The sequence below is a fragment of the Eptatretus burgeri genome, chromosome 2, assembly GCF_056783735.1.
Source record: "Eptatretus burgeri isolate ZD-2024b chromosome 2, Ebu_testis_v1, whole genome shotgun sequence".
In the NCBI taxonomy this organism is placed as follows: Eukaryota; Metazoa; Chordata; class Myxini; order Myxiniformes; family Myxinidae; genus Eptatretus; species Eptatretus burgeri.
Window position 1 is genome coordinate 112,327,170 of NC_140962.1, and position 27,929 is coordinate 112,355,098.

The 27,929-nt window shown below is 41.8% G+C and overlaps 1 protein-coding gene and 1 long non-coding RNA gene across 3 annotated transcripts in view; one reads left to right on the forward strand and one right to left on the reverse strand.

Moving 5' to 3' along the window:
* Positions 1-24,692, forward strand: part of LOC147032850 (uncharacterized) — a 63,174-nt gene extending 38,482 nt beyond the window's left edge. Inside the window, exons 1-3 of one of the 2 annotated variants that reach the window (XM_085870784.1) lie at positions 18,327-18,803; positions 18,980-19,766; positions 21,287-24,692. In XM_085870784.1, coding sequence (XP_085726910.1) covers positions 21,300-22,694 — 1,395 coding nt within the window. In that variant the 5' untranslated portion in view covers positions 18,327-18,803; positions 18,980-19,766; positions 21,287-21,299 and the 3' untranslated portion in view covers positions 22,695-24,692. Of the gene's footprint in view, positions 1-18,185; positions 18,306-18,326; positions 18,804-18,979 lie in introns of those variants that run through there. The other variant, XM_085870785.1, reaches the window with a different exon arrangement.
* Positions 16,367-27,868, reverse strand: LOC147032851 (uncharacterized). The gene is made up of 3 exons (XR_015055381.1): positions 27,771-27,868; positions 18,194-18,332; positions 16,367-17,107 (listed from the first exon to the last, which is right to left on the reverse strand). It is a non-coding gene; the product is annotated as an uncharacterized LOC147032851 (long non-coding RNA).
* Between the last annotated feature and the right edge of the window lie 61 nt (positions 27,869-27,929).

A 27,929-nucleotide genomic window follows, 5' to 3' on the forward strand; every position in this document is an offset into this window, starting at 1 on the left:
ACTGGTGCAACCATATTGTCCATGCGCACTTCCTCAATATAGGCGACAATTCCAGCGAATGCAATTCCATGGTTAACAGTGTCTACATTAGATTCTTGTGCCTTTGTGTCCCTCGCTTTATTGTACAGAGACGCAAGGCACTGAGCATGGTACTTAGCCTCTTGGGCAATGATATCTCCAACACTGAGTTTGGATAGGAGGTGTTTGTCCTGTAGTTTGAGGGCACACTGCCTCACACGAATGTCAAGTTCGAATGTTGATGCATTACGCAAAGCATCTCTTGCTGCAGATTTGCCACAGAAGAAGCATGTCTCTGTTGAATGAGTTTCACGTTCAATGCTCTGACGGGTGAACTTGTGTGTTTCTGGGTCATCATCGTGGTGTGTTTTCCTCTTTTCAGCCCTCTGAAGTTTTGTTTTGTTATACTGCGGTCTGCAGGAGTCATGCCATTTGGCTTTGTGAACCCGGAATGCTGCCTCGATGCCCTGACCCTCATTCAGTTGTGACAGTTTTAGTGTTCTTGGCAGGCAACTGATCTTGCCGAATGCTACAAGATGCTCAGCTATGGTCCTGTATCCTGCCCTATCTGTGCCATGTGCTGAATTATATGGACATGTCAACATCTCATCTGTGTCTTCCCGACACAGAACACATTTGTTCCAGTCTGTGGTCGGGCACTGTTTACCTGATGAGCTCAGCTCATCAGGGTCCACCACCTTGTATAGTTTGGCCATTGTCCCGATGCACTATGCTACTTTGGAACAGTGTCTACCAGTTATAATATGAGAACAGTATGTACTAGTTATACCACCACCACTGTACCACAAGCTGAAATCTCCAGGAAAATATGTTGGCTGCCACCACAGTCACAGTCCAGGTCAACTGAAAGCATACAGATATACATGCAGATTAGGCGTTGTTACTAGGTTTACACAAGTACACAAAAGCTGTACTAACAACATAGATTATCATTGTGACATTATTATGATGTTCTGTGTAAATATGCAGCAAAATGCTAGATATACTGTATGTAGTTTGGTGGTTGCTAGCATGTTATAAATAATACCACTGCATTTCTCATCCTTTAAAATGTATGATTAGCCACCAGAATCAATATCCTAGCTGGTCTAGAACCTGAGAAACTGGGAAAATAACAACCGGTGGCGGCCATTTTGGAAAATGGCCGCCATTTTGGCCACAGGATAACTCTGCGATGGCCCTAGAGCTAAATATCTTCCTTAGGACATGATCTAACAGTGTGCCAAAGTTCATGCTTGTATCATCAAAGGCACAATTCCCCCAAATATTTCACTTATCTGCCGGACTATAAATCCAAATTTGTTCATGAAGTTGAAAAATCAAAAACTTCAACCGACTTGATCTTGAGGCAACTAATCCTATCGAAGAACTCTCAAGAAGAATAAATGCTCCAGAAAGTGTTAATCCCAGAATTCTTCTCAATTACTAAACAATATTTCCTGAACTCTTCCCAAACAACTTGTAAGCCTGAGTTAACTATAACCGATAACTTTTTGGTAGAACTCTGCCCGTCTTATCATTACCATCCTCTTTTATTTTTTTGCCTCTGTTCTGGTCTTGCACCCTCTGCCCTCACCATGCTTTGTCCCCATCCAGGTTTCTGCAGAGGGCACACATGCTCCACCATCAACTCCCTTCTGATGAAACTGCCAAAATCAAGAATCACTGCTCACCTTCACTCTTTCATTCCTCTTTTTTCCCCACCTCTGGGACAAACTCCCACACTCTCTTCAATCTGATTCTTCCCTCCAGTTCTTCAGAACAGCTGTTTACCACCATCTCAGATCATCCCCCATCCAAAACCATGATCTTTTCTACCCCTGTTAAACCACTCCTTCCCTAAAATTTCCAGTTTTTCCTTCCTGATAATTTGCTTTTGTATGCATATTATACACCCACACATTCTTCCCTACCCCTCATTTTTAGCCGCATCCCTTGTTGTCCGTCTCCATTTATTTTGTCCTGTGACCCTGGCTGTTGGCGTTTCTCCCCTCTCTTTCTGCTGTTCCTTTTGTCCTGATTCGTTTTATGTTCTAAATCGCCCACAAGCACTCTGAAAACAAAAACAAACAAACGAAAAATACTCATGGGTTGTCGACACCTTGTCTTCCTTGATCCAAGCCAATAAATTAGATCGCACACCAAATTTATAATCCATCCCCTCTCCAGCTCATATCAATGCATATATCTGCATATATAAAAGCAAACTTCTGAGTGTAGCTATTCCCAAAAATGAAACCAAAAAAATGTTCAGAAACCAAACGGTCAGACCAATTTTTGTCACAAAAAGCCTTTGGCAGAATTTTGAGGCTATTGTCCTTCGACACTCCATCAACACCTTTCCTACATGCAATGTTGTTTCATCTCCTTTATTATGAATACCCACTTGGAAATGATGTTGGTGACTGCCCTTGACAATCCACCTCGTGGCCCCCGAGTATGCATGTCACATTGTTCGAGATCAGCCTGAAACTGGAGGAGATAGAAAGCTAACACTCACAGACTATTCATACTTAATATATAATAGTATTGATGTTCCTCACAAACAATCACATGAATTATTTGAACATTAACATTAGACCATCATTTCATAAAATGTTGTTTTACCAATAAAACTTACTAATTTTTTTAATTATTGTAATTTCCAACGTCAACATTGTCAAAAGTCTGTAACACTTCCAGCCCATTACCTTCCTCCAAATGGTGGATCCACATTGTTTCCAAACAGTCAATATGGCAATGTAGCAACACTTCATAGGGACTCTATAATTATAGATCATTATCATTTCATGTGCAACATGTGGCGACTGCTTTGCATCATTCCAGGGAGCATGCCTGTACTACTGATGCAGTGACCCTACCGTAGGTTGTAGAAGGAATTTGGAATTTGTTTAGGTTGACAGTACAAGCTCACCTTCTTTTCAAGAAGGGTGCCTTGGGATTGTTAACGTCCACCAACTAATGCTAGGAGAGGGACGCACATGTTCACATCCATCCAAAAGACAGCACACACATTGATGAATCACCCTGCCTAGGAAATACCGGGATGACAGTTTCACTGGGTCTGAATCTGAACCCAGGCTAGACAGCTTTGAGGTGAGAGTACATACCTGTTAAGCTATTCTACCAGCCCATTAAATACAATGTCCATAAAGTCCTTGTGCAACTTTGAATTTTTATAACCTTTGATGTTTACATGATATAAACTAGAAGGGCATTCGGGAGAGCGCATACCTCCACCACAAAATGCCTGATCCACGAGAACATATTGGGCCCAATATATTTGTGAAATATCATTCCACATGTCGTTTTGGCCCTTTCTCTCAATGGTGAAGAATCACTTAGCAATTATCAGATCTGGATCCAGACTCGGATCATCACCAAAATTGAATCAATTCTTCCTTGTCACACACTCAAAGTGTCCACCAAGTTTCATCCAAATCCGGCCACAACTTTTTGAGATATACTGCACACAAACAAACAGACAAACAAGAAAAAGATGTTGCGCAGAGAACGATACTTGCAAAATCCACCCCGCTCTCCAAAGGTTGCCAAGGATACATGAAATTGTTCATTTTATGAAGATTAAAATTCACAATGTTAATCAAAGTTCAGGTCAATCGGATGAAAATTGATTATTTTTCAGATTGAAATTGATTATTTTAGAAGTTTGACCTTGCATTGACCTTTGACCTTTTGACCTCAAAAATAGTTCCTTTCCCAATTCAGTGATGGACTATGCAAATCCTCTTCAACTTTCAAGTTAATAGGATGTAAATTGATGATTTTTAGTTTGAAAATTGATGATTTTATAAGTTTGACCTTGAGTTGACCTTTGACCTTTTGATCTCAAAAATAGTTGGTCTCCCAATTCATGAATGTACTATGCAATATCCTGTTTAATTGTCAAGTAAATTGGATGAAAATTGACAATTTTAAAAATAGAATGTGATGATTTTAGAAGTTTGGCCTTGAGTTGTCCTTTGAGATTTTGATCTCAAAAATAATTGGTTTCCCAATTCAGTGATGCAATATGCAAATCTTGTTCAAATTTCAATTCAATTGGATGAAAAATGACGATTTCAGAAATTTGACCTCAAGATGACCTTTGACCTTTGACCTCAAAATCAACAGGCTTCTCAGTTGAGACCACCTCTACAACTTGGTAAAGTTTCTTGATGATGGGTTTAGAATTGTGACCTGTAGGTGACAGATAAACAGACAGACAGAATAACAAGCCGGTAGGCGGACATGGGAAGTCGACTACCCAATAGAACCTGATGTGATGGGCCCATTCGATGGGGAATGACCTGAGGATTAAGCACAAGAAAATTCATGATTCTAGCTTCGGGGGTTAATGCTGAAGATTGTTTTTTCGTTAAAATACCCCCACATTTAGAGGTTTTTTGGCCGTTGCTAGGCAACGGAGGGGTTCTTGGCAACGGTTCTTTCTCACACATAACTTGGACATACCATGAACCTACCATACCAGTTTCATGTATATCTGACTCATAGTCTCTGCGATATAACGAACTTCGTTTTTTTATTGTTTTCGACCAGGGTTCATTCAAAGTCTATCTTATCCGACAGTTTTCATAGGATCCGGCTGGAATTTTTGACAATATGGCTGAATGTATTGTCCACAGTCGCTCGTGGCCTTATTTTTGATTTTCGAAAAAATTAATTTTTCACGATTTTTATAAAATTTAAAAGTCCCATTGCTAGGCAACGGTGGTGTTCATAGCAACGGTTCTCATTTGCACACAACTAGGTCATGGTATGAACCTACAAACCAAGTTTCATCGAAATCGCCTTTGTATTAACTGAAATCGCCATTTTAAATACTGATAATAAGGGTAGAACAAATCTCAAAAAGAAAAAAATATTTTTTTTTTCGACTAGATCGACTACCCAACAAGAAGAAGACGTCGTGCTCGTGCAGAGCACGATACTTGCAAAATCCATAAAACAAATTTTACCTCAAAAATAATTGGTGGTTGATTTCAATGACAAAATATGCAACTCCTCTTCAAATTTCATGTCAATCGGATTAAAACTGAGGATTTTAGAAACACCACCTTCGTTGTTGACCTTGGGCCTATGTTGACCTTTTGGTCAATGCTGAACTCAAAAATAATTGGCTGGTTGAATTCATTGACCTGAAATGTAACTTCTCTTCAAATTTCAAGTCAATCGGATGGAAATTGAGGATTTTAGAAACACCACCTTCATTGTTGATCTTTGGCCTATGTTGACCTTTTGGTCGATGTTGACCTAAAAAATAATTGGCTGGTTGAATTCATTGACATGAAATATATTCCTCTTTAAATTTCAAGTGAATGGGATGAAAATTGAGGATTTTAGAAACACCACCTTCGTTGTTGACCTTTGGCCTATGTTGACCTTTTGGTCGATGTTGACCTCAAAAATAATTGGCTGGTTGAATTCATTGACATGAAATATATTCCTCTTTAAATTTCAAGTGAATGGGATGAAAATTGAGGATTTTAGAAACACCACCTTCGTTGTTGACCTTTGCCCTATGTTGACCTTTTGGTCGATGTTGACCTCAAAAATAATTGGCTGGTTGAATTCATTGACATGAAATATATTCCTCTTTAAATTTCAAGTGAATGGGATGAAAATTGAGGATTTTAGAAACACCACCTTCGTTGTTGACCTTTGGCCTATGTTGACCTTTTGGTCGATGTTGACCTCAAAAATAATTAGCTGGTTGAATTCATTGACATGAAATATATTCCTCTTTAAATTTCAAGTGAATGGGATGAAAATTGAGGATTTTAGAAACACCACCTTCGTTGTTGACCTTTGGCCTATGTTGACCTTTTGGTCGATGTTGACTTCAAAAATAATTGGCTGGTTGAATTCATTGACATGAAATATATTCCTCTTTAAATTTCAAGTGAATGGGATGAAAATTGAGGATTTTAGAAACACCACCTTCGTTGTTGACCTTTGGCCTATGTTGACCTTTTGGTCGATGTTGACCTCAAAAATAATTAGCTGGTTGAATTCATTGACATGAAATATATTCCTCTTTAAATTTCAAGTGAATGGGATGAAAATTGAGGATTTTAGAAACACCACCTTCGTTGTTGACCTTTGGCCTATGTTGACCTTTTGGTCGATGTTGACTTCAAAAATAATTGGCTGGTTGAATTCATTGACATGAAATATATTCCTCTTTAAATTTCAAGTGAATGGGATGAAAATTGAGGATTTTAGAAACACCACCTTCATTGTTGACCTTTGGCCTATGTTGACCTTTTGGTCGATGTTGACCTCAAAAATAATTGGCTGGTTGAATTCATTGACATGAAATATATTCCTCTTTAAATTTCAAGTGAATGGGATGAAAATTGAGGATTTTAGAAACACCACCTTCGTTGTTGACCTTTGGCCTATGTTTACCTTTTGGTTGATGTTGACCTCAAAAATAATTGGCTGGTTGAATTCATTGACATGAAATATATTCATCTTTAAATTTCAAGTGAATGGGATGAAAATTGAGGATTTTAGAAATCTCACCAAAATTGTTGACCATTGGCCAATATTTACCTTTTGAACCATTGACCTCAAGAAACAATAGGCTTCTTCCTTCTGACAAACTCTACCATGTGGTGAAGTTTCGTGAAAATCGTTTTAAAATTGTGACCTGTCAGCTACAAACAGACAAGACAAACGGACAGAATAACAAAATCGACTGACCAATGTACTTGAAAAATGTTTGATTTTGCAAGTAAGAAACAGAGACAGAGAGGAGTGAAAACATCACCTCCTTCACCTTCGGTGGTGGAGGTAAAAAAACTATAAACGGCATCGCATGATTTACATTTTGTTCATGTTGTTATTAATGTTGTTGTTCTTGCTGTTGTGAAATCCATAATTCCACTGGGTTTCATAATTCCACGAGTTGACATTTTCTGATGAGGAAACTTCTACGTCAGTGGTAAAGTCAAATGCCACAATTACAGCATTGGGTTCCCGAACCACAACGATTACCCCTTTCACATATCACCTTGTATCAGCAAGACTGGAGTCGCTGCCACGATACTTTGAATGTGTGACGGGTCTTTACTCTTGAATGGAGTCTTCAAAGACAAGTGGATCGGTAGAGATGGACCAATTGCTTGACCGTCTCGTTCGCCTGAACTGTCCCCATTGGAGTACATTTTATAGGCTATGTAAAACTGTTGTTTGCTCATCAGAACCACATTCTCCGGACGAACCTAAGACTACGGTCACAATTTATACAATCCATTAAATTACTCAGCAGCAACTGGAGAGTGTTTTGAAAAATTGGAAAATCGGATTGAATGATGGATTACGAACAGTGGCAGTTGCATTGAAGCCGACAAATCTGACCTGTATCGGGTATAAACTTCATGAATTATTCGATCATGCACCATTTATCGTTTGAACTTTTGTAACCTTTGATGTCCACCCAATGCAAGCAAAGTTTAACAAGGGCTTTAAGGACACCCTGAATAGTTGAGATATTTTCTGTGTTCCTAGAGATTTTCAGGCATTTCTTTACATTCATAATTAATATCATACCTTGCAAATATACAGGTAGTGAACAAAAAAATGGAAAAAACCTGGGAAAATGAGGAACACCTAGCGTATTGAAAGCAACGGCTTCCACACAGGTGTGGCCCGTGTGTTAATTAAGCAAATCACATCCCAGCATGCTTAGAGTCATGCATAAAAATGCAGCACAGGCCTGGTTGCCTATAAGTATGACTAGCCTGGCTACAAGAGGAGACCTCAGTGACTTTGAAAGAGGGGTGATTGTTGGGGTGCGCTTGGCAGGAGCTTCAGTGACAAGGATAGCTCAACTTGCTGATGTTTCACAAGCGACGGTGTCTCAGGTAATGTCGGCACGGAACTCTGACAGAAAGACATCATCAGGAAAGCGCAACAGTGGGCGGAAACACATACTCCAGGACCGTGCTATCCGTGCATTAATTTGAAGTGCAAGGAAAGCAGGCGAGCAACTACAGATCAATTTACTGTAAATTTCAAGCTGGGGCACGAGCAGCCAGTTTCAACAAAAACTGTCTGCTGACAACTCCACAGAGCGGGCTACCATAGTCGGGTTGCAGTGCACAATCCGCTCATCACACCTGGCAATGCATGTTTGCGAGTCCAGTGGTGCAAAGAGCACAGGCAATGGACTACCGAGCAGTGGAGAAATGTGATGCAGTGAGATGATTCATCCTTCACCATGTTATCAACAAACAGACGAGTGCACATGTGGCGCCGATCTAAAGAACTCGACAACCGTGAGTGCTTTGTTCCAACAGTGAAGAGTTCTGATGGTTCTGTAATGTTGTGGGGTGCATTTTCCTGGCATGCTTTGTGTGCAGTCATTCCCTTAGAGGGCAAGGTCAATGCCAATTGCTACTTAATGGTCCTGAGTGATCATCTTCACCCCATGTTGCAGCATTTCTTTCCTGTCAGGAGGGGTGTCTTCCAGGATGACAACACCCTCATCCGCAGAGCATGTGTGGTCACTCAATGGTTTGATGAGCATGACCCTGATGTTATCCATATGTCACGGCATTCTCAGTCACCAGATCTGAACCCAATTGAGAATTTCTGGGATATTCTGGAATGACGCTTGAGACAGCATTTTCCACTTCCATCAAACAGGTATGAGTTGATTGACTTTCTCGTGGAAGAACGGTGCCGCATCCCTCCTGGAGAATTCCAGACTTTGGTGGACTCTAGGCTATGGTACACCCAGGCCGTACTGGCCGCATGTGGTGGCCCAACGCCCTATTAAGGAACTTTACATTGGTGTTTCCATTTTTTTGTCCAATACCTGGATATTTTAACCATACCTACAATATCTTGCAATACTCTGCCTTACCTTCACATGTTATCCCATATATTATCTGACACCTCCAAATGTAAGCTTACACGAAAACCAGTTGTTTGTAACATACAATAGATTTCATTTCAAGGAATGGCCCAAATGCTTTATTGTGCTCTCAAGTAAGCACTGAAGATTTTCTTCATTATATTTATTTTGACATTTTACCCTTGGTATTTTTGTAAGGAGTCATTGTATTTGTTTAATGGTGTGTGTGGTGCTGTTTTGCTCGTTTTTCAAGAATGTTTAGTTTAATCCGGCAATTAGCTAACAGTCTATAGGCATATTCTGACTCATTGGTTACATCTTACCTTTAAGCTCTGTGTTGTGGATGTCAGCTCTCAATGCCCTGATTTTTCCACTTGCATCTCCACCATACAGAGACGAGCAATGTTGGGAACATTGCTGTCAAAGAAAGGCATATACTGTATGTGCAGGATGTAGCAAAATTCATGTAAAATTTGCTAATTAACCTCTTTGTCCTGAATGTGATATATGTACATAAACTCCTCCATGAACCTTTGATGACAACATTACTTTAGGTCGGGTCAGTCTTTTGGGACTGCCACAGGTAACATGTAACCCGGTGAGTGCTACCTGCCACATGGTCGGGTTGTTGGCAACTAAACTGACACCGCTCACTGGCTTTGCTAGGAGGGAGGGTGACTGTGACACCCTGCCAGGACTAAAAACAAAAACTGACAAAGGACGGATGAGCTAGCCATCCAGTACAGAGGTGGTGTCTCCTAAAAAACACCCAACTGGGGAAGGAAAATTAATTTTTTTCTGCCTGGAAGTGTTGGCCGAGTTACCCTCCCCCCATAACCCCCTGCACAGTGGTCCTGTGAAGAGGTTTCCTTGTTTCAGGACGAGGTGAAGGTTTTGCCAGTTTTTCCTCTTCTTATTTTTCTTTGTCGCCATTCACATTTAGCGGCTCTCAGCCTCGTTTCGGGTGAATTTCAATGAAAAAAAAAAAGTACAAATAGAAACTAATTTGTACGAGTCCGAAATCACATATCAAACAATCTTGTCTGAAATCTATTTCAATTTCAAAGTACGTGGTGATTTTTTTTTTTTCTTCTTCTTCGAGAACCCAAAATAAATTCCCATACACTAAAAACTATATCAGTTAGGAACTTAATATTTTGTGTAAACGTAGCCTAACGTCACAGAAAGACGTGACATGGTCCACACAATTGATTGCCTTCAATGAAGTGCTGAAAGTGGCCACCACCATGTTGCAGCCCCACAGATTCATTCTTCGCCGCATGCTCTCTCCAACACAGTGTAGCATTTCTTGGAGAATATTGGTGATTGTGTCACTGATAATTTTTATTGCCACCTTCCTTGCGCTGTAATGTGAGCGGTGAGCTTGTTGTGCTAAACATTTCAGAGATTTCTTCAGGCTTGCTTCCATTCTTTCCTGCACTTCATCCACTTTCTCTGGTGCAACAACACTTGGCTGGTGCATGTGCTTTTTAACCTCCACGCAGCCTGGTTATCTGAACTGCTTCACCAGTTTCCATATCACTGATTTTAAAGGTTTCATACAACCACCGAAGCGACTTTTTAATGAAATTTGGCATTCCCTAAAGGATGCATTATTGATGTAATGTTCGACAACAAACATGCGTTCTTCAAACAGTGAGTGCCATGGCGTGACTGAAAACCGTTAAACGTCACTGCCGGGTCACGTGATCCATCACGTGATACCCGACAGCACTGAGAATCATGTTACGACTTTCTGTAACGTTAGGCTACATTTACACAAAATATTAGTTTCCCAACTGATATCGTTTTTAGTGTTTGTGAATTATTTAGGGTTCTCAAATAAAATAAAATAAAAAAATCATCCTGTAAAAGAAAAGACATGATGATGTTTGAGTATGGCTTAAGCCTTCTGTAAATCTCATTATTATTGGTACATGGAACTGTATGCCTGGTGTTGTCTTCATGGTTAGGGTGGTGGGTTTGGGATTCCAGGGTCCTGAGTTCAAATCCTGCTCAGCTGTTGAATTAATACGAGGTGGGGTTCACTCGGCCTGTCATCCCTTTGAGGTCGGCAAAATGAGTGCCAGCTTGCTGGTATACTGTGTCGGAGTGGCGACCCGACAAGGATTGTGCCCAATAGCCGAGGAGACTGTTTAGGCAGCACCGACGCTCTGCACAGACTATGGTCCCAATGGATGGATGGATGGAACTGTGAAATATGACAAACGTACTTGCATCAATAACAATCCTAATCATTGCAATACATTTGAACTGGTGTCTTAGTGGTTCGGGTGGTGGTTTGGGATCCTGCCAGGATCCTGGGGTCCTGGGGTCCTGAGTTCAAGCCCTGTTGGCTGCTGAATTAACAAAAAGGGGGTTGACTCAGCTTGTCATCCTTCTGAGGTCGGTGAAATGAGTACCAGTGTCGCAGCTAAAAGGGCTGCACATGAAGGGAAGGGGAATTCATGGATTTATTAAATTTTGTGTTGGTGTGGTGCAGGCATCATGTGCTGAATGGCGTCCTCCTGTGCAAAATTTCCTTGTAATTACCAAATGATAGTAAATTATACATAAATGCATCATTTATTGAATACCATGTCTGCATTGAAGGTTTTTTTTTATTTTTTTTTGATGAAATGGCTTTTACACTGCCTGCTTTGTGAACAGCCAACAAAAAGATAAGCTTGCCCAACTTTTGACTGCCTGACATAAACAGGGGAAGCAAGTACGTAATATAAAATAAAATTAATATGAGATTCCTTGCAAGAAACCTCAACGCAGGATGAGGCTATTTATTAGGCACATCAAGCCTACACAATGGTTGACAACCTATGGTTCTTTGTCCGTGCTCTATCCTTTAAAAATGCTGAGCATCAAGCAAAGAAGCACCACATACCATCTTAAAAAGTCTTTCATATGACTTGGCCGGGTTCAAACCACCGAATCAGAGCGGACACTTCAACCCTTATGCCACTGAATCTGATATACAAGGGTAAACATCTCAATCAAATCGCCTCCTATCTAAAGTCTCCTTCAGCCGCTTGTCAGAACTTAGAGGTTCTCGCCACGGAACCAACCTGGTAGCCCAATGCTGTACCCTCTCGATGGCAGCTATATCCTTCCTGAGTTGTGGTGATCAAAACTGTACACAATATTGGAGATGAAGCCGCACTAAAATTCCTATACAGCGTTAGCACAACCTCTTTTCATTTATAGTTTATCCCCATACTAATACAACCGACAACCCTGTTAGCTTAACCGAGACCTGCCTGGTACTGTGCTGTCTGCTTACCCCATACCTATTACTACCTCCAGATCCTTCTCCTGTAAGACATGCTCCACAATACCCTTTGCATTATATAATCCCTATTTTTATTATTCTTGCTCTCCTCAGTACCTTACATTTCTTTATGCTAAACTGCATCTGCCAATCTTTTGCCCAATCTATGAAAGTATCTAAACTTTCCTGAATATGATCACAACTCTCTCTGTTACCTGCCTTAATTACCTCCAAGCTTTGCGTCATCTGCAAATTAAAAAAGCTGACTCTTAACTCCACCATAAAATCGTAAGTGGTTCCATTGCTGATGCCCGAGGTACCCCACTTCGTATATCTTCCCAGCCAGACATCCTCCCACTCACTACTACTCTTTTCTTCCTATCATTGAGCATGTTTCCAATCCAGTTAGATACCCAACCAGCCACTCCGTAAGCCCTCACTTTTTTTTGTATACCTTGTTGAGGCTCGTATGAAAGCTAAAACAAAACACACAGCAAGGGGCGCATGACACAAAAGGGGCAGGAGAAGAAAGGACAAAACAATGGGGAACAGTGACATTAGGAGATTTGTGGAAGAGAGAGGGATGGGGTGGGGAGCATGGGGTACACAAGATGGATATTACAGGGACTTTCAGGAAGAAAAGCAGGGAATTTGAAGGAGGTTAGCTTGGGCGTCGATCTAAAAGGTATACGATGTCCGTCAAAAAAGTAATGGGACTGACTTCACAGAAATTATATTCCAGAAAATATATTGAGATCACAGCTTGTCCCCTTCAAAATAGTTTCCCTCCAGTCTCACACACGTGTCCATCCTCTTCTTCCACGCTTTGATGCACCCCCAGAAGGCTTCTTCTGTAATTCTCCTCTGCTCCATCATCACGACCCTTTTGATGGCCTCCACATCAGGAAATCGGGTCCCCTTTATCACCCCCTTGAGCTTGGGGAAGAGGAAAAAATCACAAGGGGCCAAGTCTGGCGAATATGGGGTTGCTCCAGAGTTGGCACGTTCCTCTCCGCCAGAAACTGTCGGATGCTCAGGGCACTGTGAGCAGGAGTGTTGTCATGGTAGAGCACCCAGGCGTTGTTCTCCCACAGATCCCTCCTCTTGTCCCGGACTGATCTCACGAGGCACCGGAGGATCTCCTTGTACACGTATTGATTCACTGTTTGACCCTGTGGTAGAAACTCGAAGTGGACGATGCCCTTGATGTCAAAAATCGCGATGAGCATCACCTTGACCTTCGACTTCGACATCCTTGCTTTCTTTGGTCTTGGCGATGCCGGACTTTACCACTGACGACTCTGCCGTTTGGTCTCGGGATCGTATTGGAATATCCACAATTCATCACCAGTAATGACTCTCCCAAGCAGGTCTGGATCGTCCTTGAGGCGTTTGATAATCTTTTGACAGACAATGACTTTGCTGTTTCTGGTCCTCAGACAAGAGCTTGGGGACCATCTTTGCGCACACCTTTCGAGATTTTCGCATTTCGAGATTTTCAGTGATGATGCTCCAGACAGCGTCCTTGTTGATGGAAAGTTCCTCCTCAATCATCCGCACCGTGAGTCGACGATCTGAGCGCACAATCTGCTTCATACACTCAATGTTGTCCGTCGTTCTGCTCGTTGAAGGTCTTCCAGACCGTGGATCGTCTTCAACCACCTCCCATCTCTCTTTGAACATCTTGTGCCATTCAAATGCACGTGTACGTGACATCGTTTCTTCCCCGTGGAATTGCTACAGCATTGCGAAGGATTCGGAAGGTGCTTTGCCTTCAGATTCGGCAAGAAACTTCAGATTGGCTCTCTGCTCACGACTCATAGCATAACGACTCGGCCTAGACAACGTGTAAAGCACGTCCTGTAATAAATCACACAATGAGTGCTGTCAACCATCACCAATCATATATATATATATATATATATATATATATATATATATATATATATATATATATATATATATATATATATATTGCTGGAATGTTGCGAAAGACTGTGACGCATCATGTTCATTCAAGTTGTGTCAGTGGAGCACACAGCAGGCTCAGTCCCGTTTCTTTTTAGACGGACCTCGTATTACAAAAGTCCATATTAACAGACGTAGTTAAGGTCAAATAATAAGTAATTAATAGACTTACTGACGCTCTGAGTCACATTCAAACAGGACATAATTAATAGAAATACTCACATGATTTGACCAAGGCTTCACTTTGACACCTTGACAAAGATTCACCGCTCACCCCTGTTTTTCAGTTTGTATACAGTGTGTGTGTGTGTGTGTGTGTGTGTGTGTGTGTGTGTGTGTGTGTGTGTGTGTGTGTGTGTGTGTGTGTGTGTGTGTGTGTGTGTGTGTGTGTGTGTGTATATACATATTGTTATGGATTTCAGAATCGGATCCGACTAATACATACAACATTCAGGGCCTCAGACAGTTATTTCCATCAAAGCATGTCCAGGATAGACCCATCCCCTTGTTTGGTGCGATTCTAACTTTGATGCATGGAGAAGGGTATAGAACAGATTCCCTTTCTTATGGGATGGCCTTTTCCTCTTTACAACACATTCATGCATGCTAGAGATAGCCGTTAGTCCAACGGAGGCTCGTTCTACCCCCTTTCCATCGCGACACATTGGCTTGGAGATGGACTATTTATTTATACTTTGGACTTGCAGGACATTTGATTAAGCACACCGCGGGCTTTTCCTGAACTGTTATTCTGGCCGTCAAATATGGCTGTGGATCATTTAACTCACCCACCTATCTTTCATTGATGTTCGACACCCACCTCTCTTTCACCGAAGTTGACGTCCACCTTTATCCATCGATGTTTGGCAGCTCTATGGATGCTGGCTGGCCCTTGTTCATGTCGGGTTGAACGAGGAATGAATGATCACGAGATTCACAGTTGGAGGTCATGTGCAGGGATGCGCCAATAGGCAAGGTGCATTTGGCTGAAGTCTGCTTAAGTCGCCTACAAAAAGGATGGGAGGACCGCTTTCCTGACAGTTTGTGACAGTTGCTTCACTCAGTTGACATTCCTGGCAACTGGGTGATGGTTCCTTACAGCAACAGTCAGTTGCAACAGCCAATTGTTGCTTCTGACGGTGGGTGATGGTTAGACCATTCCTGCTGGTTCAGCTCGTTTCTGATTCTTGGCGTCCCTGGTTCCTGGGGGTGACAACGCGACGTCGATTGGTGTTCAAGCCTGTTTGCGAGTGGGTGCACGGCAATGCAGGGTGCTGGCAGCGGACCAAGACACGCTCACATATTTTGGGACATTTTATCGGACGTACGATGACTTCTACCTTCGTAAGCCGAGACCGGATTTCTTTCTCCCCTTGATGATCTGCTGGGTACCCTTGTCTCGTGTTTAATTGTCAAGTTAGGCATAGTGATAAGCATCTGCTATTTGTCTGTTTTTTTTTTATCAATGCCTGTTTAATTCCTTGTTTGTTTAAGATTATTTTGATTGATTTGAATTAACCTATTTTCAACACAAATAAATAAAAAGTTCTCAGTTTATTTTTTCTATACAATAAATTCATTGAGGTTTCAACCTGTCCGTGCTTGGCCTTTCCTTCCATTGATCCAGCATTGTCCAAACCTAGATATATTGGGAGGTAGTTCCCAAACTAATTAACCTGTCATAGTCGGCACGCACCGGCGGTTAAATGCTCAGCTGCCCTGATTAAGATTGGTGCTTTGCCGAGGGCACGCTCCCCATTCAGGAAGCCACGTGACCTCTATTTAAACGGCAAATTAGACAGTGGCCATTGGAACTCGTGGTTAACTGATTTGCATTTGTAGTTGTAAAGCAACCCACCATACCACAAAGTTAATTGTGAGCGGTGGTCCCAGGTCTGGCTCTTCCGAGGAGAAAGGAGGATTCACCCCCTCATAATACACTCGGTACCCGTGGCCGAAACAATATATATGTATGTGTACACACACACACACACACACACACACACACACACACACACACACACACACACACACACACACACACACACACACACACACACACACACACACACACACACACACACACACACACACACACACACACACACACACATACTTGGCCTCCCTGTTACTTCGCTGACAGATTTAATGAAAGAACAACATGTTGTATTTCCCAAACATATTGCATTTCTTCCTATGAATCTTAATGAAGATGTAAGTTGAAGTGAAACATGAAAAAGGATCTTTTATACCATGTCCTTGTGTTGGTGCTGCTGTGGATGTTGTTCTTGTTGTTTGTGTGTTCCTTTCATGTACTTTTACATTTTTTTTTTTTATTGCATCGAGAAATATTACGATAGATGATTTTGTGTGCTCCTTCTGTGACCTTATAAAGGGTTCCTGCTGTCATAGAATAATAACTATTACCACTGAAAACTGCTGGATTAAGTTCCCATTCCCACTTCTTCTTCAATCCAGAATGAGGGTTTTTAAAACAGTCATGCTTATGATTAAATGGACACAAGTTTATATTCCAAGTAAATGGATTATCAGCTTTCCAACAACACCATATTTTTATTATCAATTATTGTACAACAACAGGAACCACAACATTAAAGCTCAGGTTCCTGCTTCCTCTTCTTTGTGTGACACACGGACGGATTTGTCTCCTTTTAGCAATATAAGATAATGTTCCTGGAAATTCATCGCATTATCTAGGACTGTGTCAATGATTTATACTGCATTCTTCTGAATATTTTCAGTTAATCACTGATTTAATTTCGTCATCACAGTTAAGAGTCTTATTTCACACCAGGCTGCTGAGACTTTTTCTTGTGGTGGAGTCCATGATATTTCTCTTATAGTTGCAGCTGATATCTTGCAGCTTTTATGATTCCTTCATGATAATACCAGGATATGTATTGTTATGTCTGTGGCGTAGGGGGCACAAGCGAGATAAGGCCTCAACAACCATTTGTGTTTGCATAGATTCTTCAAACTTTTTGCAGCTGTGTTAAATGCATTTAGTTTGTCAGGTGTCCTTGGTACTGCTGCATGGTTATGCCATTGTCCAGTTTAGATGATACCTTGGGTAAGATGTCCTGTCTTAATCTGTCCTCCTCCCCACCCCCCTCCCATGAACTTGTTTATATTTGTTGTGGCTCCTTGCTAAGAGTGCACTGGACGTGATTTGTGTACTACGTTTGGTAGGTCAGTCCATATTTGGTGTGCCTGCTACCTTCCAGTACGTGGAGGAAGGTGATTGGTAAGTGCTCCATTCTGGACTGGACATTATCGTCTTCGCTTTGGAGTTTTCATCTTTTTGGTGTCGACTGTGCTCTGCCCTGTAGCACCCGTAACAGATCCAAGGTTCCCCTCTAAATATGTTTTGTTTGGGAGTTTTGGTTAGTCCCACTGCCACACGTGTTTTTTCCCCGGGACTCTAGTTCACCCGACTAGCAGCAGACACGAGTACTACCGCAAACTGTTATGCATCCTCCATCTTTCCACCTGTCTTGCCTGGTTTGAGTGGTTTTACTTTTGTGTGCATGGTGCCATAGGAAGTGTGGTTTCTTTGGTATAGTTTTCTTGTTTTATTCCCAACACTTTTTTGGATTAGTGTCCAGGATTTTCATTCAAGTGTAGCTTGTGTTTAATAAATTATTTATTCCTTTAAGAGACGGTGTGCACCTCATGTTACTGCCATTTTTCTGCGCCAATATTTGGAGTCATTTGGGATACCTGGAGGATTGAAGTTAAAATGTTTTTGAAACTATTTAATTTATATTGCACAGAGAAATGTGGTGTGTCAAGTGAACCGGCTTGGATACCAACGTCTCAGTATAGCAGCAAAAGCATTCAAGCAGGTGTGATTATGTGAACGTTTAGTTAATAAGATGTATTATTAAAGCAACACAGGATACAGATTAAATGTGAATAAATACAACCTTACAGATACATGTACAATGCATGTGTAGATCATTTTAAAATCAGCCATTTATCTTACAGGCACACACCCTCATCCTTGTCCACTGAACCAGTCTGCCATTCCATTCATTTCAAGTCTCAGCATCCAGTGCTGTCACCCTGTTCTCCTCGAGGAAAGTGAAGATGGCACGTGAACGAAAGGTGTGAGCGTGATGGTGATGATCCCATCTGGACACGAGAGATACAAGAGGACTGTGAGGTCTTGGAGGAAGAATGTGATATTAAATTGAACGTACACAGCCAATCGTAACGACATTAGAAACCAAAGTGCACTGTGTTCCACAACTGCTTAGAAACATTACATTCATAGTGCCATTACTCATCACGTGGACACATGGAAATCAACACCATCAGTCTGTATATAGTTCACTGATGTTTATTATGGTCAAGTGCAAATTGCAAAATTGAATCAACGTGGCACACTCAGCCACTCCTCAGAAATATGCTGGCAGTCAATGTGTTGCTCTCTGCTGTAATTTTGTTTTCTGGAACACCAGTCACCAAGGTGCTGTGAGTATTTTGACACCCTGGTCGGCATACTGTCCAGAAATTAATTCTGCCATCAAAAACAATTGCTGTTTCCTGCCATTCACTGAAGTATATGGGCTGAAGAGCACACATGAAAATACCATAAAAAAGGTTTGATCTTGCTGGAGATTCAGGAAATTATATTTTGTTGTCGATATCGGCCTACACACTTTTATTATCATAAATGTTAATAGGTGCACACATCATGCAGTATTCTGCAGTCTTTCTATGTTGTAAGGGTCACAACTGCCGTCCCTGTGCTTTGTTGCCCCCCCCCCCACCACCAGGATGCAGGGTGCACACAGCCTAACAGCAAACCCCTTCGAGTGAACATCACAAAATCCAGAATCACTGCTCACCTCCCCTCATTCGAACCAATTTGTCCACACTCTCTTCACTCTCAATCTTCCCTGTAGGTCTTCAAGATTGCTGTTCACCACAATCTTAGATCATCAGGTCAGGTAAGGTTAGGGCAGGTATGGGAGCATGTGTGGGAGCAGCACGTCGCTGCATCCACTTCCCACTGGTACTCCAGGGGCTTTCATCTGGCCACCCCCAGGCAGATGCCTGGCCCATCCCCATCTCCTTGAGATACTGATCAAGCTGCTGCAACCACGAGGCAATTGGTCAGCCCATTGGCCTCCTCCACTCATGAGGCTCCCTTGCTGAGAGAATCTTGTGAGCAGGATCAGCGTAAGGAAAACGAGCCACATGTCCACACAGCCACAGTTGATGCTCACGGACTATGCAGATAACAAATCTCATTTGAGTCTCTCTCAGCAACCGCTCGTTGGACACAAAGTCCGACCAGCGATAGCCAAGGATTCGCCGAAGAGACCTGGTACCAAAGGAATTAAGTCTCCATCTCAGATCCCTGGTCAGAGTACAAGCCTCAAATCCGTGGAGGAAGACTGGAAGCACCAAGGACCCGAAGACTCGGATTTTCATTCTCCTACAAAGGTACCGACAGCGCCACACCCCATGATCCAGTGAATCCATGACTCCCCAGGCCCGACCCAGACGTTTATTGACCTCTGGCTCACAGCCAGCAGAGACATGAATATCATTGCCAAGGTAAGTGAATCTCTCCGTGACCTCAACATCCTCACCACAAACAGGTACAATCAACATAGCAGCATCCAAGATGCTGCTATGTTGTCGATTTATTTGAAGGAAATTTGAAGATTTATATTTCAGGTCACTGAATTCAACCAGCCAATTATGCTTGAGGTCAACATCGACCAAAAGTTCATCATAAGCCCAAGGTCAACAACTAAGGTGCTATTTCTAAAATCCTCAATTTTCATCCTATTGACCTGAAATTTGAAGATAATTTGCATATCAGGTCACTGAATTCAACCATAAATTGTTTTTGAGGTCAACATAGGCGAACAGGTCAACAGAGGCTGATATTCTAAAATTGGCAATTTTCATCTGATTCACTTGATATTTGAAGAGGAGTTGCATATTTGGTCATTTAATTCAACCACCAATTATATTTGAGGTCAAATTTATTTTATGGATTTTTTCAAGTATCGTGCTCTGCACGATGTGGGGGCAAAATCGATATATAGCATGATATCTCAGGCTGTGGACGAGTTCTAACAAAACTAGGTGGATGATTGGCACTATTAAGTTGTAACAAAACTATTGTCAGGTGACAAGAACAAGTCATTTCAATTTTGGTTCTAGTCTGGCCTTTCAGTGGGATACAAAACCTAAACTGTTCAGCCTGGTCGAGGTATGCACTCTACCGAGTGCCATTCTAGTTTACCAATAAATCATCAATGAATTTAAAGGTGTTGTTTCACCTCTGGACAGATATTAGTTTATTCTTGGCTCATGCCTTTGGACAATCGGACATAGTATTTTTGAAGGAACGGGTTTACAAATAAAGGGGCCAAATGTGAATCCATTGGGTAATCAGGGTAACAACCTCACAACTACCATCGTCTGCTGCAGTATGCTGTCAAATGTGAACTATCCATTGTTTATACTCCCATTAAGTTTATCCTCCAAATACTGCATGAAAATGGACATTCCTTTATGGACTGGTTCGTACATTTTTTTATAGACTGCACTGTAAATCAACCCCCCTCTCTTATTAAAAAGTTTTATCTACTGTCCTTTGCAATGTGGCTTTAGTCAGGAGGCCCAATGCAGAATAGTGTACGACCCTGCTGATTCCATGTTAGAATAGTGCAACAGGTGTGAATTGACTGTCCAGACACACAGAAACGTGAATCAACTTGTTGCCAACTCTGGATATGGATAGTATGGCCGCCATGACAGTTTACAAAATGGTCGCCATTAAATACACTTTTCGTCATATTTCAGCCGCAAATTGACATGAAATTACAAAATTAGGGTCGATTTCCATGTTTTTGAGCATGCCTGAGCTGATGGGAGTATAGAAAAAACATTGCTCCATCCATTTTCTAAAAATAATATGACTTGTTTTTCACTATATTATTTTTAAAGAAATGTTCAGGCTCGAATTAGAATGTCTGATTATACAAACCACAATCAATGAATTTTACAACTTTGCTATAAAATGAACCTAAACTACATAACTGTGTTTTTCTGTTACCCAGGACTAACTGAAAAATGAAAGCCGCAAGATTTCTCACAGGGGGTTCAAGGGATCGAGAAGAAGAAGAGCATGTAGACTGGAATAAATGCTTTATTTGCCAGGACAGTTCAAAAACTAGCAAGTCAACGCCACTTCGAAAGACTACAATCGTTGGTGTGAAAACTGTAGCTGAATGTTGCAAAGAAAGAGAGAAATATAATGACGCTAAATATGTTGACTCATTCTCAAGAATCAGAAAATATTCTGTACCGGAGCACGTCGAAAAGATTCAATGGCACAAATTCTGCTATAGTGACTTTACTCACGCACAAAAAATAGACAGACTGAAGTCAAGGATTCAGCCACAATCTGTGACTTACACAGAAGAGATACCCACAACATCAGGTTCCTCAGAGAAATACCATGTCCCAAAGTCACTAAGATCCGCGCACAGCGCTATGGATTGGTCAAAATGCGCTTTCTGCCAGACTGACATTCCTGGAAAAGCTGGTGTCCTGACAAATGTTGAATTTGATCACACATCATCCAGGATGCTTAGTTTGGCCCAATTTGACCCCACCATGCGTCACAGGTTTGCAGGTGTTTCAGACTTGATGGCAGCTGAAGGTAAATATCACCTCAAGTGTTATGTTTCTTTTCGCAGAAAGTATAAAAAGGAGAGTGGAGAGAAAAACCAGTCTCCTGAAAGCATCTGTTTCAGAAATGTGATGAACCAGCTTGAGAAAGAGCTGCAGAAGGGACATGTGTTTACCCTGAAAAACATCTGGGAACACTACAGCATGCTGTTATTGAATGATTTTGGAATTGAGGCTGGAGCCTACAAAAGCTACAATTTCAAGCAGAAAGTGGAGGTTCACTTTGGTAGTGACAAGGTGACATTCGTGCAGCCATTGGATGTCACAAAACCCCTCATAGTTGCGTCCTCAACTGTGACAAAGTTTTCCATGAGAACCGCTGTGAATGATTTATCTGAAGAAGGTGAAAGTTCTGAAGAAGATGAATTGGCCCAGTGCAGTCTGCCTCATCATGAGAACGAAATCCTTAGCTGGATCTTCAGAGTGGGCATAAAGATTTACAGTGACGTAAAACACTCTCCAGGGCATAGCATTATCGGTGGACTGAACACAGAAAATGCAGAGCGAATTGTACCTGAAACCCTGGACATGCTTGTAAAGCTTCTTTGTGGTGGTGACAGCACTGACAAGATGGACAATGAAGAAGCGGATGAGACAGATACCAAGAACAAAGTTCTGAGCATCTGCCAAGACATTATTCATGTGGCTTCAGGAGGCAAAAAACTGACCCCCAAACACCTGGGCCTTGGCCTTGCTCTTCACAGGCTACACGCTCAAAAGAGCTTGTCAATCTTTTTCATGCAGCTGCACACACAGTTGGGTACGATACAGTGAGGAGCATTGACACAGCAATTGCCAATGATGTTATACAATGCTTCCGAGATAATGGAAATGTCATGATCCCAAGGAACTTTCTCAACATCCCAACTACCACAGGATATTTGAGATATTCTAATGACAACATTGACATAATTGAGGAGACGCTGACTGGGTCTGGCACTTTTCATGCAAGTCAGTGCGTGGCCCTCAGACGCAAGGGAGAACAAGAGCCAGTGATGGACCTTCAGATTAAACCTGGCCGCTCCAAAGTTCTCAGTGCCCCTCCTGAAATGACAAGCGTCCAAGAGGCCAATATGACCGACTTGAAGCCAGAACCTGTTTTCTCTGAACCACTGCAGCATACATGGTACTAACCCGTTGAACAGAAAATCAAAGCAGCCAACACTCAGGAGCTTGCCTGGATCTTGGCCAGATCTGACAGCTGTTGAAATAACCTTTGACTGACTGTAAACCCATCTCCATCAATAGTGCTAAACATTTTCTTTTTCACATTTGTTGCTCGTATGTGCATTTTCAATTTCGTCTTTAAGTTGTCAATTGTGTGAAAAGTTGTGATCCAGTACAAAAATAAAGCACAAAATAGTGTTCCTCATGTCAGATTACATAGTATTTCACAATCATGACAAGTTTCTGGCTAGTACAATTTGCAGTAAGAAAAAGACTAAATCTGATGGCGGCCATTTTGATTACTGTCATGGCGGCCATAATATTCAGATGCAGACTTGGCAACAAGTGGAACTAGACTTGGTCATGCCTAGACTCTTCAAAAACACCAGTTGCACCATTCTAACATGAAATCAGCAGCGAACCTATTTTCTAGGCTAGCTACAGATTTTGGCTTCTCGACTACTTTGAGATAATTGGTTTGCGCAGTGTGTTCTTACATACAATTAATACAGAATAATAAGTTGATAAATATTTAGCTTTATTTCTGTAGCTAATGTTGCTTGCTATCACTTATCGTTTTGGAGTGATCTGCAATCCAAAATGTATTTCCACGAGCATAAAGGCTGGATTTTGTATTCTGGTAGCTTGGCAAGCATTTGTAAACTCGTTTCATTTCTCCAGTCGCACCTTTTGCTCACGGTTTGAAAATGCATTCTTTATCAGTCACCTATGATGAACTTCATCGTACAAGGCTTGGGATGCATTTTGAGTATCTCTGAAAGGAAGGTTTGTTTATTGTGTTTATCTGGAACTAACAGTTTACTTGATGGAGTTCATGACATGCACTGTATAAACTCTATTTTATTATCCTCACATAGTTTGCAGGTCTTAGAATGTCCAGTTTAGAAGTTCAGTTCATTCTAATCGTTTTTGAAAGTATAACATTTTAGATATGAATGCTATATTATTGTTTGCCTTGTTCTCGGAGCTATCGAAAATTTTCTTTGGATAATTGATTTGAATTATTTACGCATTTCTCCACCATGACTTGCCATAATTACATTTGTGCATTTGGTATTTTGTGATATTTATCAATTTGTTTAATTCAGATCACCAAGTTCTGTCAATACAAATGTCGTTGCTTTATTAGTGCTAATCATTCTGTTCTCTCAGTAATTTCGTTCTTTTGTTCATAATGTGTAGAACGTTTTGTCTTTCACGATTGTGGAATCGCATGTCACACACACACACCCCTTGAACTGCCAAAAGAAGGCCAATTCTACGTATGATGCCTTTCTGCGACAAAGTGACGAACAGAGTTAGTTGGTAGGTTTAGCCGGTTTTCGACGAGGTGGTAGGCATTTATGTTTTGCAATATCTTCTCTTCTGAAACTAAAGATCCCATGTGAAATTGGCAAAAGCTTTGCTGTCAGTTCTTGTCTGGCCAACACATGAATATCAGCATCGTGGTTTCCTCTGTTCAAAACACACACACACACACACACACACACACACACACACACACACACACACACACACACACACACACACACACACACACACACACACACACACACACACACACACACACACACACACACACACTTCAAAAATTCACATCAGTGCCTGTCTCAAACAATTATTTAATACTCGCAAAGGTAGCAACGCCATGTCCTTCCTTCCACCCCCGCCTCTGCCTCTGCCTCCTCCCACCCCATCCCTCCCTCCAGACTCCCACCTTGTGAGAAAATGTTTGTAACCCCCCGTAAGGTGTATAAAGTTCCGTCGCGATTGGCCTTGGGAACTCCGAGGAGTTGGCAACCATTACCAAGTTGCTTAAGCCCTCAAGCAAGCACTCCAACAAAATGGTTGATAAGGAATAGCTGGCTTGGCAGGCGATAAGCGATGGATATAGTGAAGATCAGGCATTCGATGATAAGCACTTTATTGGTTCACGAAAAAATATTTTCACGAATAAAATAAGTGACCACTATATTCGTTATTGTGTGTCTGTCTGTCTGTCTGTCTGTCCCGAGCATAGCTCCGTGGGTTTTGATCCGATCCTGATAAAATTTTGGCGGGAGGTATATATCATGATCAAGTTGTGTTTTCCTGAAAATGGGCATGGTGCGCCCATTATGGGCGGAGCCACGCCCAAAAAAACATGTTTTTAGGGGGTAGCCGATTTCAATTTGCATATTCTCCTCGGGGGTTTGTCGAATCTGACAGGGGTTTCAGTATTTGGTTAGCCCAATGGCACCTGCATAGCCCCACGGAGCTCGATTTTTCATTTTCGTCCCAAGGTCAAGGTCACAAGGTCAGGAACTTAGAAAATGGCAAATTTTGACATAAAAATCATACGACCGCCCAAACTTTGAGAGCTAGGATGACAATATTTTTGATGCATAATCTTGAGGTCATTCCCCACCAAGTCTTGAAACCATTTTGCTCTATCTTGAACACCTTGCCCGTGGCGCCCCCTTCAAGTTTGTTTTTACACTGATTTCATCAAAGTATGGATAATCCGAGGAGTGCGAAATGCCATATAGCCTATATGACGTTATATTGTTCCTGGAATGTTCCAGAGGAAGTTTTGCACCAAAGGTCATAATCCTTGACCTTTGACCTTTAAAGTTCACAAAGGTCAAATTTTCAAAGTTATGGGAATTGAACCGGGTTTTCGACCTTCTTCGACGAAGTTACTCCATTAAGCTATAGCACGTATCCTGTTTCCTTATTTTAATGTCCACAACATTGTTTTGGGACCTTTAAAGGTTATGCAAAGGTCAAATTTTTAAAGTTATTGAACAAAACCGGGTTTTCTACATTTTGCAGCTAATAACCCATTACTTGTACCACATCATGTTGATCATTTTTATAATTTGGTCAAACATTATCACATTGTCTCATCCTTGACTTCTGAAACAATCTACATCGTCAAATACCGCTTGTGAACCATCGTCGTCTTCAGACTTGTCGTATTTATTTTCGTTGCACTCAATGAAGTTACACTTTCGGCACATTCCTTAATCTTTTCTTCACTCAATATATTTCTCCGAACAGTAGAGAGAGTTAAGAGCCTTGCTTGGTTCAAGTAAATACGTTATAAGAATTGGTAATTTGTTTAAATTTTAATATTTCACTTCGGATTTTGATGGTTATTTAGTCCACCAGCTCCAAGACTGAAATATAAAGACAGATTTCGATTATATCCTTTAATTAGCTCATGAGAGGTCATCATCCAATATCACGCAGGCTTTTTGAGTTGGCCGAACCAAAATGGTGGATTGATATCCCTGTGAAGTGAATCCAGGCTGACAAAGGGAAAACCTGGTTTGTGTTTAAATTTAATAATCCGGTTAATCATCTTCAAAAGGGGTGTTTAAATTTACCCAAATGCCCAGTGTGTGTGTGTGTGTGTGTGTGTGTGTGTGTGTGTGTGTGTGTGTGTGTGTGTGTGTGTGTGTGTGTGTGTGTGTGTGTGTGTGTGTGTGTGTGTGTGTGTGTGTGTGTGTGTGTGTGTGTGTGTACGGATATATTTGTGTGTGTTTGGTCAAAAATCATAACATTGTCTTTGCTCACTCCCCCCTTCATCCCCCCTTTCCGAGCCACCCTCCTCGCTCACCCTTCTCTCCCCCACCTCTCCTCACTCCCAGATCCTTCCTTTCCTCATTCTCTCTCTCTCTCTCTCTCCTCTCTCTCTCTCCTCTTCCTCTCTCTCTCTCCTCTCTCTCTCTCTCTCTCTCTCTCTCTCTCTCTCTCTCTCTCTCTCTCTCTCTCTCTCTCTCTCTCTCTCTCTCTCTCTCTCTCTCTCTCTCTCTCTCTCTCTCTCTCTCTCTCTCTCTCTCTCTCTCTCTCTCTCTCTCTCTCTCTCTCTCTCTCTCTCTCTCTCTCTCTCTCTCTCTCTCTCGCTCGCTCGCCCCCTGCTGACTGTTGGTTCGTTATGTGTACTGTCATGGCGGCTGCTCACTTCGCGTCATGAGGGCCTGTCCTCCGTTGTGTCGGTTTGTGTTTCCCCTTTCCCCATTTCATCTCTCTGTGCTCGTGTTTTTTGTTTGTGAGTTTTTCCCGTGTTTCCCTTCTGTGTGGAGAAGAGAGAGAGCTCGTCCCGGTGCTAGTCAGGGTATCGCCGGTTTTTGGGCAGTGCCCTGTTAGTCCATTCAATATTTAAAAGCCTTTCACTTTAAACCTGCTTTATTTTGGTTTTTATTTCGCTTTCCTTTCCTTATTTTGTTTAGTTCGCGCCCTCTTTCCCAAATTTCGGGAAAGTAAGAGTGTATTGTTAACTTCCTCTTCCTCAGTGAGGAAGACGACGAGCGTCGAGTCTTGGTTGAAACATGGCGGCGGCTCGCTCGCAGCACAATGCTGCTTTCGAGGTACGTACCCGTAAAAACGCTCTAATTTGTGTCCCCCCGACGGGGTTCTTACTGACGAGATTGTTTTGGCCGTTGGAGACATTATCGGCATTGAGCATGTCCGTGCTGCGTAATGCATGAATCAGAAGGTCGTGGTGTTCGTCTCCGATGTTCGTCTTTTTCACGACGTCGTGAGTTCCCGGTTTACACACACAGTGGTCACTTTGTTATGGCCTCCCCGATGGATGTCCCGACAATGAAAATAATCGTCTCTAACGTGCCTCCTTTCGTGTCGAATCAACAACTTGTCTCTGTTTTGTCTCGTTACCTGAAAATTGTGTCAAAGATCTCGATGATCCCCCTCGGGTGTCGCCATGACAAGGCAAAGCACGTGATGAGCTTTCGGCGGCAACTTTACATGGTGCTGCCGGACCGTGGGGAGGACACGAGTTTAAAGGTTTAATTTAAGATTAAAATCGATAATTAT